Genomic DNA, 22,500 nt, shown 5'->3' on the forward strand with positions numbered 1-22,500 from the left:
AAGAGGTTGCAGGGAAGAGAAAAGGGCATCTCCTATGAGGCTACGAAGTCTATTTTGAACTCTATCAAGGCAGGACAAGTCCTTTCTAGCAGCTCCTGCCCAGATGTGGCAACAGTATTCCATCCTTGGACATACCTGGCTCTTATATAGATAGAGAATTGCATCAGCAGTGAGATATCTACTGGATCGATAGAAGGATCCCACCATTTTTCCAGCGGTCTTGGAAACAGATTTGATGTACGTGTTCCATTTAAGATCAGGAGTAAAGGTCAAGCCCAGAAGCTTGTCAAAACTTGAGGCTTCCTCAAGACGAGAGCCATTCATTTCAATTGATGCCAGATGTGGATCAGAACGTTGATGATGTAAAGAGAGAAGCTTGGTTTTAGATGCATTAAAAGTAACCAGCCACTCCTTTCCCCATTGTACAACGTGATCAAGATCAGAGGAGAGAGAATCGAAGAGAACTTAGTCGTTTACTGTTTTAGATGTGCTACCATAAATGGTAGTGTCATCAGAATAAATGTCTACAAATGATGTAAGGATGTGATTTGGAAGATCATTAATGTAGATCAGGAAAAGAGTTGGACCCAGGATGGACCCCTGAAGGACTCCAGCATTAATACTGTGAGCTTCTGATTTTTGCCCCTCAACTACTACTCTTATGAACCTATCAGAAAGAAATGATTTAATAATTGAGGAGACATCTCCAGCTATACCATGGCTAGAGATCTTGTGAAGTAAACCTTTATGCCATACCCTATCAAACGCTTTTGATATGTCAAGAGCAATTGCCCTAGAAAGGTTGCCTCCGTCGAGAGATTCACTAATCCTATGAGATATAACTGTAAGCACATCTGCTGTAGATCTAGCAGAATGGAAACCATATTGCATGTCACTAAGAAGGTTATTTTTGCTGAGATGGTTGATTACTTCTGTATTTAACACAGATTCCAGCAACTTACTCATGACACACAGGAGACTTATTGGTCTGTACTGAGAGGGGGATGAGCGATCACCTGAATTCTTAAATACAGGGCATACTGATGAGATTTTCCAGGGTGATGGGAAGCAATTCTCCTTAAGACAACGTTTAAACAGTTTTGTAAGTATGAGCGCTAGTTCTGGTTGAAGTTTTTTGAGTACTATAATTGGAATACCGTCAGGGCCGGTTGCTTTACTTGAATCAAGGTTTTTGATTAGCTTGGCAACATCACGTACAGATATGTGTATATCACATAGCGTGTTTTCTGATACAGGAGGAAATATTGGGAGTTGGCGGCCTTGGTCGCAAAGGGTAGAATTAGCTGCAAAGTTCTTGACAAAGAGTTTGGCTTTGTCTGATGCTGACGAGATTAACTCAGGTCCATTGATGATAGTTGGGATAGAACACACGCTTCTGTTCAGGATTATGTTTACTATTTGCCAAAACTGGTCGGAACCAAGCTGCTGCTCAGCTACTTTGGACTTGACAGACTGAGCATACAACTCTCTTGCATTCTTTATTACTTTCTTACAATGGTTGCTGTCAGTCCTGAAAGTGGCTTTAGTTTCCATACATCAATTACGTTGGAAGCAGTGGAAAAAGTGATTTCTGTGCGCAATGGCAGCAGCACATTCTGGAGAGAACCATGGCTGGCTGTTAGGTTTTTGCTGGAACTTTTCGAGGGTATGAAACGGTCTATACCTACAATTAACCATTCGGTCAGGTTTGATACTATAGAGGACACATCCTTTTTAAACATGGAATGCAAAGGTAGATCCGATATAAATGTGCAGAAGCTATCCCAGTCAGCCTTAGTGTATCAATATACTGTACGGTGGAGAGGTACGTCTGGGGACTTATTATTATTATTATTATTATTATCATTATTATTATTATTATTATTATTTTTATCTTAATTGATACAACAGAGTGTTCGGAAGATCCAAGAGGAGACAGAACAGAAACTGAACATAGTTCAAGGCAAGTTGTGAGAAAAAGGTCTAGTAGACTCGCATACTGGCCGTCATTGTCGGGCACATGGGTGGGTTCGTGAACAATCTGAGTGAGGTCATAAGCAATGGAGAAATCATGACAGAACCTCCCCTCATCATCGGTCTTATTTGAGTGAGTCAACCATTCCACATTGTGAACATTGAAGTCTCCACCTACGTGAATGTTAGCTGAAGGATAAGCAGATAGGACTTGGTCAATTTTCTCAGATATACTTTTAAAGATAGTAACTCCGCTGTTGTGGAGGCGATAGTAAATATAAACGCAGTAGTGTGAGCTAATGCAACCCGGAAGCACATATAGGGTAAGTTAGGTGTTTCTCTGGAGATATCATTACCACATGGAAAGCCATCTTTAATATAGGCACATATTCCATGCCCATGGCGATCTTGGGGGTCAGATTTAGAAGTTGTTAGAGCATCCTTTAATAGCCTGCCCAATGCCAGTTTTGCTTAAAAATAAAAGGTCTGGTTTAGTCTCCTGTAATTGGGTTTCAACCTCTGGAAGGTTAGAACGTAGACCCCTGATGTTGGAGAAGGATACATGGTAGTGGGGGTCTACGTTGGAAGTTGGAGATCCGAGTTTAATCCTGTATTTTTTCTTGAAACTTGTCATGATGGAATTTTGGAATTTGTGGACTAGGTTGTCAGATTTGCTTAAAGCAGGGCAGAGAGGAGAAACTAAGAGAAAAAAAGAAACGAAGACATTTTTTTTTTTGTAGAACATGATAAGGTAAAGCCATAACAATTACCCACTAATATGGCATCGAGAGGCCCCACCAGAAGCTACTGCATGGTCCAGAATCCATTCACTAAATGGCAATACAGCAGCCCCAGTACTTTGCACCTGCTGATAGGACAGCCTCCTTAGTGGTTAATCTAAGGTTCGGGTCCCTGATTATAACGTCAGCCCAGATAAAACGTTTACCTCCAGCACCCTTACTAGTGACATTGCTACAAGGATAGACATAGAAACAGAAAATTTCCGACATCTCTGTCGACTGTTCACGCAAAATACTGCCAACCTAGAATACAGCTTTTTCTTCTCCGTTTGTCAGAAAAATCACTCATTAAAAAATGAGGACTGAGGGACAAATAAAAAGAAGCGAGAGTAATGGGAGCTGCCGATAACGCATCCACAATGCGTTTTCTACTCTCCATTAAAAAAAAAAATTATTAAGTATTGTACTTAATAAAAGTGCAACTGGCGTGTTTAAGGGAAAGTATGGTGATAGATTCCCCTCACACGAACTAAGAATGAATACAATTACCTGATCTATTTTTGCAATCAACTTGGTAGATAAATCAACATTTCTGGACGAGAAAAAAAGCTAGCATTTAATACAACAGAAATACATAAATTAAATACTGAAATAAAATGTAGTTATTAATATTTGAATCTAAAAATAAAAAGTGCGAATTAATATTGAAATCACTTATCTCAAAAACACTTCCGTCTCCAAAATGCAAACTAGTGAAGAATTTAACTTTTAATAGCGTTCAGAAGATTTTTTTTTTTTAAATTAACCGTTAAAAGAAAAGCGTGATTTTATTCTGAACTTTAGCTAGTCACGTTTTAAGAAACTTACGATATAAAAGAAAAGCGGATGGGGGGGGGGTCTTCCGAAGTTAGTTGGTGACGTTATAAGTAATTGCGAGATAAGATGGAAGCCAGAATTTATAGACTAAAAAAATGCTAGCATTAAATAAAACAATCAGAAAATAAATTAATTTTATCATAGTTGGTTAATTATGTTAAGCTGCGATTGTCTCATAATGGTGACTTTCATTGCCAAAACAGAAAGAGAAAAAGAGAAAGAAGGCGATAGATAGATAGATAGAGAGAGAGAGAGAGAGAGAGAGAGAGAGAGAGAGAGAGAGTCCACTGTGTGTAAAGCCTTTTAGATTTACTAAAGGATCACCAGTCTTTAAAGTCAAAGGGCACTCGAAGAAAAGGGTTAATGAGATAGAATAATTGTCAGTTGAGAGAATTTTAATTAAACAAGATACTGAACTGCTAATTCTTCATATTATTTGGATTATTCGGACTACTGTTCTCATCTTAAAAGTGATTTCCACAACATTTCGTTCGATGTAACCTCCGACCTTCTTCAGGTGTATCTTGTCGAACTCGGGAATGTTTCTGTCGAACTCGGGAATTTGGATGGAATTTCCAACGGAATCCTTTATTTACTTCAAGGGGGTAGCATGGTCTTGTTCCGTCAGCCATGGATGAATAAAGGTCCTAATAATATGCAAATGTATTTTTTGGTCTCCCACGCTGAGAATTGAACCTTCAACCTTCAGGAGAATATCACTTTTACAATTGATTTTTTTGTAAGTACTCTAACGGGTCCTTGCAGACAAGGAATGAATGAAATCCAAATGATAGTAATAACCAATCTTCCTCTCAAAAAATTCAGAAACGTTTCCTCTCCTTAACAGACGTTGTGCCGTGGTTTTTCTTCTGATCCTTCTCTCCAGTTGATGTGCCGTAGAAACCTTTCAGGGTCAAGATCCTGGTCACGGCACCAAATGTGACCTTACACGTGACCTTACACGACCTTAAACCTCTGATCGCGGCCCAGTTATGATCTTAACCCTGGGTCGATGCCCAATTATGACTATCCTAGTCACCGGGTAATTAATTATGTCGACTGGGCAACCAGGTCTGCCAACCGTTGGTACGTCGCGTCACTCAGTGAGTCCTCGTCAAGGCGTTGGAGGACTCTTCTCGGTTGCACGGTCCTCAAGGCCTGTTCTTCTTGATCGTCTAGTTGGTCGTCCTGTTGACTGGGTGTTCGTTGATAGGAACGGGGTCACAAGTGGCAAGTAAAAGAAATGAAGTTACATGGAACAACAGCACATCAGCAAACAAACTCCGGAGGTTGGTTGATATATAATGTATTTAGGAAATTCATAAATGATTATCTACAGACGTATGTACAATTGAAGATTAAATGGAAGCAAGCAATTAGATTTGTGAATGAGCTTCTTCTTGTTGAAATACTCTGTCGGAGTCGCGGACCGTTGTAATTATCGTTAAGGTGTTCTGGCTGGTCTCTTCCTAGGTCCTCTGAATTCTATTAAGTTGCAAATTGAGCTCTCTGGCGACCAGCGAGGGGGAGAGAGAAGTTGGGTGGCTGGGTTCCTCTGCCGAGACCTTTGTCTCTGTCTCTCCAAAGATCTCTCTCTATCTTCTCTCTTCTTCTATCTCCTTCTATCTCATTAAATCGAGTTTTACAGATCTTATATAGTAAAACCCTTGAATAATGACGACGCCTAAGTTCGTCTTTGACCAATCAAATTGATTGATAACAATCCACCTGATTCCTTCTCATTGGTCAATTTGGCCTGTGGCAGGTATTATTTTTCCGCCCCCAATTTCCAAAATCAAATTGACTCCTCCCCAACTTGCCTGACCCCGCCTTCTCGATAATGTTTTTTTTTCCATATTATCAACTGATAATCAGAGGAAATATTATTTTTAGCTTGTAATAGATCACCAGATTTCATCTATTTAAAAATATCCGTTTGATCTTCTTTCCTCTTTGAATTATTTGTTTTGTAAAAACATCCGTGTGATTTAAAAAAAAAAAAAATTCTTTACATGTCAGAATTTCCCTTAGCTCCCAAAACAATTTGCCAAAAGACATTTTTAGATAAGTCATAATTGGAAATAAACACTGGCTTGCTTTTGAAGTCCTTTGTGCATCGGCAGATTTGAGTATTTCCCCAAAATATTCTATTTACGCCCAAAACATATTATCATTCTGAAGTTTCTCAGATAATACATATTGAAAAAACAATTCATGTCGAACCTTGGGCTGACGTCATTAATTCTTTTATCAGGCCCGATCTGTTTCGTGTGTGTGTGTGTGTGTGTTTCTCAGATCAAAAACGATCCGACATTTCACCTGTCAAACACCACATTTCAAGCCGACCGACATTTCAAATCTCTGTTTCGGAATATTTTGTGTTGGCTCGTTTAGTTCAAACGCGAGCGTATTTTGGTTAAAAAAATGTTTTAAGTAATCTTTCGCTTTGAAGTTTAGCATGTGATTTCTATTTTTATCCCCCGACCGTATGGTACTTCAACAAGATTTTGACACATAAAAATATTAACTAAAAAAAAATTTTTTTTTTTTTTCTGTAACCGGCGTTCGCCCGGGATTGAATATTACATTTAACACAAAAAACGTCACATCGACCCTACTGATCTGATGTGGCCTCTCTTTGGTGTTACACATGGTCTTGTTCCGTCAGCCATGGATGAATAAAGGTTCTAAGTAATATGCAAATATTTTTTGGTCTCCCACGCTGAGAATTGAACCTTCAACCTTCAGGAGAATATCACTTTTACAATTGATTTTTTTGTAAGTACTCTAACGGGTCCTTGCAGACAAGGAATGAATGAAATCCAAATGATAGTAATAACCAATCCTCCTCTCAAAAAATTCAGAAACGTCATGCTAATTCTTGTATTCTCATGTTTGCGAGCATGCTAGGTTGGGGTCCATAGGGATTACAATTAAATATAGAAAGAAGGAAGAAGCGATGCAGCAATAGCTCTCAAGAAATAGGTTGAGATAGAGAAACGACTTGAGGCATTTCGTCGTTTCGTCTCTTTGCAAGTCGAAACGTTGATTAATTCAGCTAGAGAATAGTGGCAGATAATTAGATATAGGGAGACGAAATCTTGTGAGTGACGTCATGTTGTCATGAAATAATAGTTTTTTTTCAGCAGACATGTATTTAAACCGAGGAATATTTTAGCATGTAATCTTTTCGTAATTAAAATGTATATAAAAAAAGAAAACAGAAAAATTAAATTGAATAAAATCGACCCCCCCCCGATGTTGATTAATTAAGTTTTAGCATAGTGGTATATCATTAGAGAGACGAGGGCGAAACCGCTTGAGTGACGTCATGTTGTCATGAAATAGGCCTTTTTTTCAGCTCACATGTATTTAACGCACTCCTACTACTTAGATACAATTAAAAGAAGTCAGTTTTAGATTTAGGATCACGAAAGATCCTGCCAAAATTTTGATAAAAAAAATTAATGGTACTTGTACAGTTTAATCAAGACATAAAAAAAAAAAAATGAAAATATCGAAAAAAGGTTATATTGCACGTATCCGTTATGGAATGAAGTTCTCCGAAAAAAATTTTTTACTTAATTTTATCAAGTAGTTTTTTTTACAGCGAAAAAACAATTTGTTATGATACCGAGCAAAAGGTTCGATTTTTAGGAAGAAAAGCTAGTATTAAAGATGGGGAGGGAGTGTCGGCGCTTTAAACTAAGTTATCTCCCCGTGACGTGTTCAAAAATTCAAAGATGGCTACCTTCAATGCACTGTCATAAAAATGTGTTTTTCCGCTGTAAAAAACAAAAAACAAAAAATAAAAACTACTTGATCAAATTAAGTGAATTTTTTTAGATCTTCAGTCCATAACGGATGCGTACAATATACCCCTTTTTCGATATTTTCATTTTTTAATGTCTTGATTAAACTGTACAAGTACCAAATTAATAATACTGAACTGTTAATTCTTGTATTCTCATCTTTGCGAGTATATTCGGTTAGGGTCCATAAGGAAATTTAATTAACGATAGAAAGAGTGAAGGAGCGATGCCGCAATAACTCGCAATAAAAAGGTTGAGATCGAGAAACGACTTGAGGCATTTTGTAGTTTCATCTCTTTGCAAGTCGATAAGACTTGCTCTGCGACTGAGAGACTTGGATGGTTGCCAGAATCACCCGCGATAAAATACTAAAATTATGGGCCGTAACTTTTGAATATAAATTTAAACGAGTTTTTGATAATATTCACTTTGACTTAAGTCTATCCATAAAGCGAGATTGATTTTTATATCTGATCTCAATTTACTCAAACATCATTTGAATTTGCATAAAACTGGAGATATGCCGTTGTCAATTCGGCATTAAGACTGGTTTCCTCAGTTTCGCTTTTTTCTTTTACTAACGTATCTCCACTTATCAAGGCCAAACGCCAGTAGAGGGTCAGGGCTAACGTGATCGAATGATTGCCAGTTGAAAGATGAAGAACATTCTGAGAGGATTGGAAAATGATTGATAGAATGGGCCAAGCTCAAATTACTAGTGGGGATCGTTTATAACAGGAATCTGTTGGTATTGGATTTGAAAATGATAATGTTGTTATCTGCAGGGAAGCAGTCCTATAGTCACGTGCGAAGAAGTTCTGTTTGTGGAAGTTCTGCCTGATACAAGCTTGTTAACTCATATTACACGTCTTCTCTCTTGATCGCTTCTAGTAAGATTAAGCAAGATTTTTCTTATACAATTCCTGCTGTCAGTCATGTGTGACGTCATGTCTGACTGCTCGTTCATAGACTTCTGCTCTACCAATTCTGTTTTTTCAATCATCGTTAAGTCTTTGATCACTTCTTTACCCTGTTTCCTGTCTCATAACTCACCACTAACATATGTACAAGCTAACATACATAATAACTAAAATATATACTAGCTAACATACATAGTAGATAACAAATGTACTAGCTAACATATATAGTGGCTAATATATATACTCACAAACATAGGTACTCGCTAACATATATAATAGCTAATATATATACTAGCTAATGTAAAAAATAGCTAATGTATAATGTGACCCACTTAAAAAATAGCCCATAAAATGTAGTAGAGAGGGAGGAACATTCTTTTATTATTTAAATTAACTGTAGTGTTATAAAAGATGCTGGAATTGCTCCCCATTGACATCTATGCATTTCTGAGCACGTTTAACAACATTTGCAGATACTGCCTGTAGATCTCTGGTGATTCTCCTGATAGCTTTGGTAATGTCCTAGATTGGTCTAGATTGTGAGGATCATTTGCATAAACTTTTTGTTTTAAAGTCCCCCAAAGATAAAAATCACATAATGACCAGTCCGAGGAATGTGGTGGCCATAATTCTTTGCTTATTGTTCTCTATTCCATAAAAATTTCATGGACTTGTGTCAGTGATCTGTGAGATGTTTGGCATGCAGCGTCATCTTGTTAGAAAGAAGAATTGCATTTCGTCTTGTGGTTTCAGCTGGTTGTTTAGAGAAAGATTAGAGAGATTAGGTTACTTTTAAGTGGGCCGCTTAATCTGAAAAACATTCATTTGAGAAAAATGAGAGAGCTGGGGCTACTTTTAAGTGGGCCACCCTGTATATACTTGTTAACATACATAGCAGCTAATATATATACTAGCTAACATATATAACTGCTAATATACATACTAGCTGATATACATAATAGCTAATATACTTACTAGCTAACATACCTACTAGCTAATATACATAATAGCTAACATATGCACGAACACGTGTACTTGCTAACATATACGGTGGTTAACATAAGTACTAGCTAAGATACCTACTAGCTAACATAAGTATAAGCTAACATATGTATGAGCTAACCTATATACTAGTTAACATACAAGCTAATAATGTACTAAATGACCCACTCGAATGTCAAACACAATCATTCACTTATGTAACTGCTCCTGATGCATTTTTTGTTTGTCTTTAATTAAGTCCTGAACTTCTTTTAAATTTCAGCTAAAGAAAACTATACGAAATCCAGAGGTAACATCTTCCTTTCATCATTTTTTTCTTGCAGCTTCTTTTTTTGCATCATTTCTTGTAGTATTTTTTAGAATTTTGTTTTTTTCGTTTTTTTGTAGTCACCTTTTTAGAGCGATTCTTTTTATTTTTTGTAGTCGCTTTTGTAAGACGTTTTTAAGAATCTGTTTTTGCCATGCAATAAAAATGATTAACCAAACTCTTGAATCTTATAATCAAAATATTTTATATTATGTGTGTATGACTATATTTAGATACAGGTCTCCAAAGATAAAGTTTGTATAGTGAATTTCAATGTAAGGTTAAAAATTAATTAGCATGGAAATTTCCATTTAAAGTTAGATTAAGATATTGTACCCCGGCAGTTACGTCACAAAGACAGGAAGTCGTCAGACTTACGTGGTGAATAAGGAAGGGCGATATTTCTGTTGCCACTGACTCACTGAAATTAGCGGTTTGATTTCGATGACTGCCTCTCCCTCCCACCACCAGAAAAGGAGGGTAAGTTTGTCTTATGCGCATACATGTATACTCAATTAAATTCAATAAACCTTTTTCATTTTGATCTTTGGTTTCTGTTTAGCTGATGTCATGCCGGTGTGTACCAAAGAAATATCCCTTCTGATTAAGGTTTACATAATTTCAGTTTAATTTTAAAATTTTTACATAAATAGTGTTTATTTTGAAATGCTTCTTTTTCGAAATAGTTTTAATTTTAATAAAATATGTTGCAATCAAAAAATATTTTTAAATTTTTACTTTGAAAGGTTTTTTTTTCAGAATGGTTTTATGTAATAAAAATATATTTTAAAAGTTTACATTAAAAATAGTCTTTATTTGGAAATAATTTACATTAAAAATAGTCTTTATTTACATTAAAAATAGTCTTTATTTGGAATAATTTTTTTTATTACACATCATAAAAAAACTTATCCAATAAATAATATCCCCCCCAATTGATTTTAATTCACCGCCACCAGAGAAACTCTTGCAGATGGCTATGAAAGATTCCCTAACCTCTACCTACCAATGCAACGTGAATTAAAAACAAAGAAGTCTTGTATTCTGAATCCCAATTCAATAAAGTATTTTTAATCTTTATCTTTACTATTATAACGAAGAACTTTCTTTGCGTATGTGTGGATGTGTGTGTGTTTGTTCCCTATGGACTCGAAAACGGCTGGGCCGATTTTAAAAATATTCACACAAAGGTACTTTATGTATCTATCACTGTCCTTAGATACGTTTTGTATCGGAATGTCTTCGATAAGTATCGATAATCGATAATCGAAATAATCTGATGAAAGAAAGAACAGGCGATTTTAACCAAAGTTAACACCTTACACAGCCTAACATCGCAAGTGCATTTTAGAAGTTTTATTACCACACAAATCAAACAGCCCGGCATATAAAATCAACAGTAGGTTCTTTGAAATGACAGGGGCGTGTTCGAAATGAATGTTTCTGTTTAAAGCACAATTGTACAATGATACTTGAATTTTTTTATTTTAAACTTAAATTCAAGCCATTATCACCGCACAAGCAGTAAGGCCTGGTATATAAAACCAACAGTTTTTTTGATATGACAAAGGCACATTCGAAAGGAATGTTTCTGTTTAGAGCACAACTGAACCATGATACTTGACTTTTGCATTTTAAACTTTAATTCAAGCTATTCTATATTAAAAAATGATTTTAGATAATTAATAGTAGGTTCTCTACAGTGCAATGTAGACTACAATGTATTGTGGACTAAGTAACTGCGGGAGGAATGCGAAGATTTCTCTTGATGCACCAACTAGACTAGGCAATTAATCGATTTGATTGGATTTTAAAAAACATTGGCAATTTCACTGGTTTCGATGACAATAAAAATATGGGAGTGTAAAACATTTGTTGATCATCATTCAATTCTGGGCAACGTCGGATCTTCCTGCTAGTTTAAAATAAACATCTAAAATATTTCACATCTAAAGTATTTTGTTTTAGCAAAAATTCTGAAGAAAAAGACCAATTTAACGTTATTAAATTTTCAATTACATGAAAACTAGAAATCATTAGGTAAACATTAATCAGAAGGGACATTTCCTTGGTATACACCGCCATGACTTCTGCTAGACAGAACGCGGTAATCAGAATGACATAAGTTTATTGAATTTAGTCGTGTACTCTGAAGAAAATATAAAATCCCCAAGATATTATTCAAACCTAACGAAATGGTGCTATTCCTTTTTCTTTTATTATTAATAACGTGTATAGATTTCATTTAAAAAAAAAATAGGAATACATCAGCAATGACAGTGAGAAGGGACGATGGAAACTTTGGCTGCTACATCACCACTACGACTACATAAATTCGACCAGCTGATTCTGCTGCTGAAGTGGACTCACTGTGCGTATCTTTAAGAACACCCCCAGCTATGCTATGTCTATAAAAGGGAAAAAACAAGACAGGTTTATCTTTTTGTGCCATTTTACTTCAATTGAAATTCTCAAAAGTCAAGTAGTCTTCGCGTGTCAAGACGAAAAGTTATCAATAAACACTGCAAAGTGATTTAGTGGTGGTGGTGATGGTGGTGGTGTAAGTGGTAAAATGGCTAACGATACAGACTAATGATCTGATTGTATCAAGTTCAAATCCAGTCAGTCCCACTTTCAGCATAGATGTTGGCAACCTTCATGTGGGTCTTTTTCTCCCTTTCTCTTTCTACCTCTCTCTCTTCCTGTGGCTAACACCACTTGATCTCCATATGAGATACACAGATATTCGAATATTCCATTAAAATTCTCCCTAACCTCTCATACATTGAATTAGTAAAAATTTGAAGAATATAGATGTACCTTTCACCAATTGACCAATTAACTATGTTATAGTATATGTTTCTTGTGGTTTCTTGGTCTTACTGTATTCTAGGACAAGAATTTATCTAGTCTAGTGGAATATCTATCTTAGTGCTGTTACTAGAGGCAATATCAATTGGGTAAGGTGCACCATTCTTCATATAAGCCAGTGTGGGATAGCCATAGCAAGGAGATCTTATTTATGCTGTAAATAGTATGTTATTTTGAATATTTAGTCAGGGTTTACTTGTACGGGATGTATCCTGATGCCAAGTTATACTGACAAACCCCTATAAAGAGAGACCTTAGACAATGGAGGATAGTGTCTAGTAGGCATTCAAGTTCTCTCCAGCAGACATTCGAATTTATTTGTAAGAAAACTGTTGTCATTTTAAAAGGGCGAAAAGAAATTAGACAACAAGTAGATGGAGTTAGCAATTTACAGAAAGTACAAAAGTAATGGTTTCTGTCTTGGTCATTGTGATGCAGTTTACAGAAAGTACAGAAAGCAGAGACGTGCAAAGAAGGGGCTGCAAGCACCTGCCCCTTTTTACTTCTGTTTAAAAAGTGCCCTTTTCAGAGGAATGTATTATATGCCTGTGCCCCACCATTACTATATTTTTGCCGTTTTCTTATTTCACTTGAGTACCTGCCCTGAAAATGTTCTCTGCACGTTACTGACAGAAATTACAGAAAGTACAGAAGTAATGGCTTGTCAGAGACTGCTTCTGTCTTTCTCATTGTGATTCTGTCTGTTACCATTTGATCACTATACATAGTAGTAATTGTCTGTATTTTTGAGATGAGGTGTTTTCATTGATTGAGATTGTCGGACTGACAGTGACATATGGCCGAGTGGTCCTAGACGTTGCATCAAAGTTTACAGTTACCCAAAGGTGCTGAGTTCAATCCTGAACGAAGGCAGTAAAAAAAAAAAAAAAAAAAGTAACATTCAAAACAGGGAATCAGCAACTATGTCCCAGAGCCTAGCTGGAGTCCAAACACGGTACAACCCCTATTAATAATAAAGGGTTGGGTTCGAGACTCCTAACAAACGGTTCCCCAGTTCGATACAAAACACCTGATGTAGGCCGGAGGGTAAAACGGCCGAAACGTTGTGACTATAACAACCATACATAGGAACTATACATAGTGTTTAGAAGGGTCCATGTGGTGATACTATTGTGTTTTAGTCCTTATATATATTTTGTTATGTTGCTCGACCCTATCAACATAACCAAAATGTGCAATTTATTCGGAGTATAGTATCACAGGAAAAACAAAAGGCCAATTTTCACGTAATTAAATGCAATCAATATTTTAGAGGCGATGGATTTAAAAGAGAAGCTAAAAGAAGTTTGATTTGGTTGTTTTGTTTTACGGCATATCAAACCTTTTCAGGTTATTTAATGCCAAATCCAGTTATTTTGGAAAAAGTTTTTATGCTTCAAGTTCTTTATATCTTCAAATATTTATTCGTAGATTTTGGTTTGGTTGAGTAGGGAGTGTAAAAAAGAGGGAAGGGAAAGGGAGGAACTGTTGATTTTATTTTGAACTTTGCAGAATATGATTTAGATGTGCAAAGAGTTAAAAAACAGACAAAAAAAAACAAAAAGGTGTTAATGTAGGTGCATTTGAGTCAGGAAGCCATATTCTGACAAACTGATCTGGTTACACCAACTAAAAGAAAAAGGTCCTGTGAATGCTGATTAATCGACAACAATGTTAATAATGTATAATTTTCAACAGAAAGAAAGTCTGAAACTATTGCAATTGTAAAAGACGTCTGACAGGAATGGCGTCAGTGTTGTGGAAATCATAAAAAGATGTCCAAGTGTTTGAAGTAGGTCCGAACGTTTCTGAAGTTGATGCAGAAAACTGAGCTGTTATTCAGTTCTCGATTCGTATCAGAGTGGAATTAGATATATTTTTGATTTCCAGAAATAAGAAAATAAACTCTTTTGTTTTTTTTTCTCTCTTATTATTGACAAAATGCATCCTGCACCAATTTCTGTTTTTTTGTTTGTCAACAGGATTTTAAGGAATTAACGCATCGAATCCAGATCCAAATTGATGGAATAAATAAAGCACATGAAGCCATCAACAACGAATTGAAAGATTACAAAAATAAAATGGAACAGTTTCCAAATGACGTAAGTAAACATTTTGCTGATCCTTTGTAAAAGTGTCTTGTATTGAAACTGTGCACACACACACACACATGCGTATAACGTTCAGTAACAATGGAGTGAAGCTGTCAAAACTGATGTCGCCGAAGGTAAATAGGTCAAGTAATTGACCCCCACAGCTGTTGGGTCGAAACGCCTGCTAGGGAACAGGTCAATATGTATACATGCAGGGAAGCACAAGCCAGTCCATCAAAAAGTGCGAATTAGCACGAGTCTGAATCGGCCCCCTCTTACTTCCCCCCTCTGTCTACTCTTTGGAAGCGCGCTCATAAGGCAAACAATAAAATAATAATTTTATATTTTTCTAACAAATGAATTGTGCTGTGAGTTCTTTTTCTTGGCTGAAAAGAAACTACTATCGTTCAATCCGTCTACATCACAAAAGAATTCTGCCCCCGCCCTCCAAATATCCTATAAAAAATGCAGATTGTGACAAGAAAACGTTTTATAACTCTCTCAACCACAGAATCCATTCATGTGATCGATAGTTCGGATTTTTTGAGATGAGGATTCATTATTTGAATTATTCGGATTAGTGCTCTCATCTTCGTTGTATTCACAACATTTTAGTCAATTTAACCTGCAAACTTTTTCAGATGATAATAACAATTAAGAATATAATAATTAAGTAATCAAACTTTCTTGATTCTATTTATTATTTCCAATCCTCTCATAATATTCTTCGCCATTCAAGTGTCAATCTATCTCATTAACCTTTTTCCTCGAGTGGCATGTGATATTGATAAATGATGACTTTTAGTAAAAAAAAAAAAACAAAGAAAGAAATCGCAATATGTAAGTTGGAATTGTTTCACTTTAGCAATGATCTTATTTTTTTAATATGTGTGTAACGTACGCAGAAACACGAAATGTGTTAGCGTATTATTATATAGATTTTAAATATGCGTGAAAGGTGATAACGTACGCACAACATGAAATGACTTAACGTATTATTATATGGATTTGAAATATGTGTGAAAGGCGGTAATGTACGTACAACATGAAATGTGTTAGCTTCTTATTATATAGATTGTATTCATTTAAGATTCATTTTAAATGAACTCCTTTTCTGAGAATGTATAATGCATTCCCCAGTTTAGTATGCACATATATATATATATGTATATATTATATTTTTCAGTTATACTCAATTGATGAAAAATTAAAACTTCTCAAATCCGAGGTGGAAAGTCGCGTCAACACTGAATCCCAAATAAGGTAAACACGCTTTTGAATTTTGAATTGTTACAAACGATAAAGGTGAAGCACGAGATAAAGGTAACCACTATCAATAATCCCCCCCACACTCTTTATCTGTGCGCAAACATAAACATAGATTCCATGAACAAAACTTCTTTTTTAGAACTGCACGCCTGTAGAACTCTCTTCCGTTTCCCTGCTTTTCAGCTGACTACAATATGGCCGTCTTCAAGTCCAATGCAAACAAATTCTCTATGAACCATCCCTTTAAGTAATCCAATTAACCAAATTTCCATTACTAATGATTACTACGGCATGTTCCCTTTGACCACTGTACACTCACCAACTCTTATCCTCGAGGGCCTCCGGGACTTGATAAGTGGTGACTCCTTTGTAAAAAAAAAAAAATTAAATAATGTTGCATTTTCATAAAGAATAAAAATTTCTAGTGAAAAGTATCACATAGGACGTACATGCGTTTCACAAAATATGTGCATTTGTGTGGATTATTGTCGATGAGTAATCAAGAAACATTGTTGCATATTTTGACCGCGTATGCAGAGCCGCTGACGCTGATAGCAGCAGCAGCAGCTTAAAAAAGATATACAAATGACCAAACCAGCTGCGCAAAGTGACGTCATAGCAGAGATAAAAGGACACAGGTGTCCAGAGAAGCATATATTAGAGACGTGTTTGAGGCGAAGAGGATCCGAGGCATGTCCAAAACATGAGAGAGTGGGAAAGAACGTGTTTGAAATATTTTTGATTTTTTAATTTTTAACTTTTTAATTCTTAATTTTTAATTTTTTAATTTTTAAATTTTTAATTTTTAATTTTTTAATTTTTAATTTTTCTAATTTTTTAATTTTTAATTTTTTAATTTTTAATTTTTTAATTTTTAATTCTTAATTTTTTAATTTTTTAATTTTTAAATTTTTGATTTTTTAATTTTTAATTTTTTAACTTTTTAATTTTTTAATTTTTTAAGCTTTAATTTTTTAAGTTTTAATTTTTTTATTTTTTATTTTTTTATTTTTTAATTTTTAATCTTTTAATTTTTAATTTTTTAATTTTTAATTTTTTTTATTTTTAATTTTTTAATTTTTAATTTTTTATTTTTTAATTTTTTATCAGTTCATATGCATGTCACGTTTTGTCGGTTCAATCTCCAGCTTTAAATGCCTCAGTTTTGGTTTCGATTCTAGTTGATGACACCCAAATACCTTTTTTTTTTACTTTTGAAATCACGACTCTATCAAATTAAAACATCATATTTAAGCATATTTACATCCATACGAAGCCCACCACCCACCCCACCCCGCTAGTTAATGCATAAAGTGTGATCAAATGATTGGATAATCATCATCATCTTTTGACTGTAGTTGCGATGATAGAGTTCACATGCTCATACAAGATATCTCGATCCCACATAACTGCTTCCAACACCCACCTCTCGACATCGGCATCCCTTTTAATAAAATCTGAGTATGTGAGCATTCTACTTCTGGGGTGTGTAGTAGGGTTCCGCAGAAGTAGGGAAGGGATAACTTTGGAATTGCTTTGACAATAGATGATGCAAACAGAAGTTCACCATAGATTTGTTGTTTGGTTGGATGGGTGTACCATGAGAGACTTCGGGTTCTCATGAGAAGGAAGGTATATGTACCATTACGGCATTTCCAACTTTTTTTGAATGAGCAAAGTACATGTGTACTAATGCAAGGATAAACTAACGTTTCTTGTTTTTTTTTTTTTTTTCATTTTTACTTAGGTTGGAAAATATTGACGAGCTTCGGAACCAAATTTCAACAATGCCCCAATCAAACGTACCAACCGTACCATATGCCACCGACAAAGATATCGAAAACGTAAGTAAATCCAGTGTTTCCTCTTTTCTGTTTGGAAACTTTGAATTTTAGAAATTAAGGATCTATTACCGATGGAGATTTGGTATCTGTCTGTCTGAAGCTATACAATCACTTCTATTGATGTACCCATGTAGTATCTTGTAATAAGATCATCTTTCCTGGCATTACCTCCTCTTTTGGGAATGGGGATGGATAGTGTAGTATACATTCGTTCATCATGATACCATTTTCCCATGAATTACCCCCTATTTTTTGGAAAAGGAGGTGCAGTGCAATATCTGTTATGTGGTAATAATGTCATGCTTCCATATATTGTTATTTTTTACATTCTTATCCAACCGTGCGTTTCTAACTGCTTATTTAATGGACTATTGTCCTTGTGTCCTAAATGTCTTAACGGCCTGTGACTCATTTAGTGTTCGTGGGTGCATGTGTGTATTACATATAATTCACAGTACATTTATAATGACATATCTGTTACTGCATCACCTTCTGTCTTTTGGCAACATCTTGGGGAGCTGGGTTCTGCTATAACAAGCTGCATACAAGACAGACACAAGACGATTTATGTTTTTATATATTGGTTTATTTCACTCTCAGGCATCTCGTCTTCTGCAGCATGGAGTGAAATCGACGATCTCGAACTTGTGGCGTTTCTCTACATCCATTTGGAGACCGTCGCCCCCTTATGGGGAGACCTGTTTAACCCATCTTGTTTCCTCAATGTGTCAAACCCCAACTCACTAAACTTAACTTTGCTTATTCAAACCGGAACACCTAACACCTCATGTCGATCTCCATTCAGATACTTCCAGTGCAAACCGATCGGTCAACCAAGTTTGATACTTATCACAACATTATTCTTTTACCCTTTCTGCACCTGCATGCTCGCTCAACTTATCTCAGGCATTACCTTTTCTTATTTTTGAGAAGGCTAGTGTAGTATCTTTCCATCCATTATCTTATTCTTTGAGGGTGATGATGGATACGTTCGTTAATCATAATACTATCTTCTCAGGCATTACCTCATCTCTTTTTGGGAAGGGGGTCATAGTGTAGTATCTGTTTTGGAGTAATAATATTCATCCTTTCTTTAATCTGTTTCAGTGTCAGAACAGCATTAAACGTCTTGCAGAATCGATTCAAACCGTGAAGACAGTTCTTGGAATGAAGATTCAATCCGAACAAAAATTGGTAAGTCGTTTCTCTTGGAAGTTATTTATCTCCCTTTCACGGCGGGAAGATGTGATATAAGGGTCGGGAAAGTGAGATTGAAGAGTCAGTGCCTTAGAGAAAGAGCACTCTGGCCTGCCAAACCTGTTTAGACAGCCCATTGGCATTCTCCGGTAAGGGCACCTCAAGCAATTAGCAATAAATTAACTCTTTCTCAAAGAGGGAAGGCAAAGTCTGGCAGGGTGGACTCCTAGAACCGCGCAACATACTACAGTCAACAGGGAAGGGGTAATTTCAAAAATCGTTGAGACCTCATCTTTTGGGAATGGGGATGGATAGTGTAGTATACATTATATGGAAGCACGACATTATTACCACAGAACAGATGTTGCAAAGTTTTCGAATGGTGGGGAGGAGCATATTGATGACTTTTTAGAACTATGCAGGCTTTGCTTTTTTAATGAAACCAGTTTTTTTTAATGAAACCAGTTTTTTTTAATGAAACCAGTTTTTTTTAATGAAACCAGTTCTCCAAAACCTAATTTTTTTTAATCATTAATCATTGATCACTACATTTTTTTTCACACATTTCCATTTTTACATTTTCAATAAGAACACCACAGGCTGGATTAAAGATTTTGGCAGACTGTATTTAACGCGTGGGTCGTTTGAAGACCCCCTGGTCTATACTCTTATTGTCTTTAGATGCTGAGGGTTCAGAGATTTCTTCATTCTTTTCATTTTTAAAATTATTTTTAACTCATAGAATTCACACAAAGTCCATAGAATGAAAAAAAAATTGAGGAAAGAATGTTTTATATTTTTATAACAAATTTTTAAGGACACCCGGCGTTGCCCAGGTATTATATAAAATCATATCAGTGATGAATAAAAAAATTTATAGTCTAATTGATAACATTGATAATTGAAAACTTAAAAGAAATATAAATAATTTGAATCTTGTGACCCAGAATTATCTCAGTAATCTCCCTTTTTTCTGATATCCGAATAATCTCCCTTCAATTATTTTAGGGAAATGTCCTCTTCTGTCTAGAAGTTAGGGAAACTTGTCCACACACATATGGAATCCTCTTTCTGACTAGTCTTTCAAGTGATCATCTATATCTAAAGTTCGTTGTGTGTATATGTACATTTAAATACAGTTAATTACTGAACAATAATATACATAAGTATCTTTACAACAATGCAAAGAACAAGCAACATTTATTTGGGTTTTTGTCGACATCTGGTCAATTGAAAAACATCTGGTTCATCTTGGATTTTGTTTTGACGGAAAAACAGCAATGAAAATTCTCCCTAAGAACGACAGGGCCTCAGGTTTTACTTTCGCCAACATTTTATTCCAGAGTTTTTTTTGAAAGTTGCACACTGATCTAAGTCCTGTCTACATTCTGACTATCGCTATTTCTGACATCCTCTGCTTGGAGCGATCACGATCTGTCGATCGTGTCTCTCTCCCTCTACTGACTCCAACTAAATGTTTTCTTTAACTAATTTCCACGTATCTCAAAAAGACGCCATTCCCCTCTAAACAACATCATTAATATACGTTATTAAGATAATCACCTGATATTTTTACATGTCATTATTTCCAAGTTGTTAACTAAATTGTTATGAAAACATTTTTAAGTTAACATTTCTAAATTAATCTAAATGAATATTTAATCCAAATATTTTGATTATTCTAAAGCATATTTTAGCTGACAAAACCTTTTGGCTTGAATGAGCATAGTAATCGTCGATCAGCACACATTTCGGCGTTACCCGGTCAATATCCATCAGCATTTGGCTCTTATACAAATAGAAGATTGCATTACATCTAGGCCTATTCTGGTGGAAGTCACCTAGACCCTGAAAATAGTCCTAAATAAAGATTACATTTATCTTCCAATGCCAAACTCCAGAGCCAGAGATGTCTCGTGTCGCGGTGTTCGAATCGTTCGACTGGTAGTAATCGTGACACCCTGCACTGAAGAATCCCGAAAGGATGAAACACTAGTGTCTGTAGGTATTTAATTATTATAGTAAAAAAATAATTATGACAGCCCCTTTAAGAAATACGTTTCTTATCGTTGAGCACTTTCTGTTGAATTAAAAGTCGGTCAATTTAGCTCTTATGCGTAGATCATCGTATAACGATTTGATCACTGTCTGTCTGACGTAATGAACATTTAAATTAAAATGTTTAAAATTCAACGCTATTTCACACGATTAATGGTAGCCGAATGGATACGGCCTCCGCTAATCGAGCCAGAGATGTCTCGTGTCGCGGTGTTCGAATCGTTCGACTGGTAGTAATCGTGACACCCTGCACTGAAGAATCCCGAAAGGATGAAACACTAGTGTCTGTAGGTATTTAATTATTATAGTAAAAAAATAATTATATATATATATATATATATACATTGAAACAATCCCAGCAAAATCTTTTATCAATGAAATTAATTTTTATTACAAAATAAGAGATGTTTCTTCATATCTACACAGCATATAACTACACACACACACACACACACACACACGCATATATATATATACTTTGCAAGGATGCGATATAGGTAAAATATTTTTGCATGTTTTCTTTTCTTTATAAGGGAAATGGTTTCCATAATGTTTTATTGTTAAAGTGTTTTTATTCAATAAATCTGAAGAAAGGCTGTTCTTGTGAAAATTTTCAAACGACATAATCTTTGAATTTGTCCAAATAGTCTTGAAACAATTGTAACTAACGATGAAATACACTATTTGTTGCTATTAATCCATTCTTTGAAGACTTAGTATTTGTTAAAACAATATATGAATGCTAAATTATGAAATATGATAATTTTGTAGCTTACAGTTTAAGTCATCTCTTTTTGGCTTAAAATTTATTGATATATGAACGATTACTGAATTATATAAACCCAGTAAAATCCTGAATACTATAAATAAGACTATATATATATATATATATATATATATATATATATATATATATATATATATATATATATATTCAATGAGAGTGACCTCCCCTTGAAACAAAGACCTTAACTAATAAATAATAATTCGAAACCAAACACAAATGAATATTAGAATAAATATGCATAAATGTAGTAATAAAAAAAATAGGAAAGAACAAATAATTGGAAAAAATTGGAAATTAAGACTAAAACAAAGATATAAAAAATACGAAAATAAGGTTTTAAACAAGAATTTGTGTTTGCACGGTACCCAAGATGGCCGACCGGTAACAACATGGGGATGGAGTTTCTTTTTCCCAAATGAATGCACCAGGTTTATCATGTACAAAATTAACTGTTTGTTGGTAACATTGAATGGAAATAACATCTGACGAGTGGGTGAGAAAGGAGATTTTTATGAAAACATAAAATTATAAATTGCCATCCCATTAACGAAACGGCTGTAATGAAGAGATCCAGGATGAAATAAACAAAAGTTATAAAAAAGAAAAAATGTAAGTCTTTGAATTTCAACAAAGTTTTGTACTATATCTATCTATCTATCTATCTATCTATCTATCTATCTATATCTATCTATCTATATCTATCTATCTATCTATCTATCTATCTATCTATATATATATATATATATATAT

The 22,500-nt window shown here is 35.0% G+C and overlaps 1 protein-coding gene across 7 annotated transcripts in view; it reads left to right on the forward strand.

The window, feature by feature from the left end:
- The window catches only part of LOC145259843 (coiled-coil domain-containing protein 154-like), a 335,063-nt gene that overhangs the window by 264,805 nt on the left and 47,758 nt on the right, over window positions 1–22,500 (forward strand). For 4 of the 7 annotated variants that reach the window (XM_080117680.1, XM_080117679.1, XM_080117677.1 and 1 more), the window contains 4 exons: window positions 14,485–14,604; window positions 15,782–15,858; window positions 17,612–17,708; window positions 18,816–18,902. In XM_080117680.1, the coding sequence (XP_079973806.1) occupies window positions 14,485–14,604; window positions 15,782–15,858; window positions 17,612–17,708; window positions 18,816–18,902 (381 nt within the window). Of the gene's footprint in view, window positions 1–9,586; window positions 9,614–14,484; window positions 14,605–15,781; window positions 15,859–17,611; window positions 17,709–18,815; window positions 18,903–22,500 lie in introns of all 7 variants that reach the window. The other 3 variants (XM_080117678.1, XM_080117675.1, XM_080117674.1) reach the window with 1 other exon arrangement.

Source organism: Euprymna scolopes, chromosome 35 (genome assembly GCF_053919585.1).
Source record: "Euprymna scolopes isolate OS-2025 chromosome 35, ASM5391958v1, whole genome shotgun sequence".
Lineage (NCBI taxonomy): Eukaryota > Metazoa > Mollusca > Cephalopoda > Sepiida > Sepiolidae > Euprymna > Euprymna scolopes.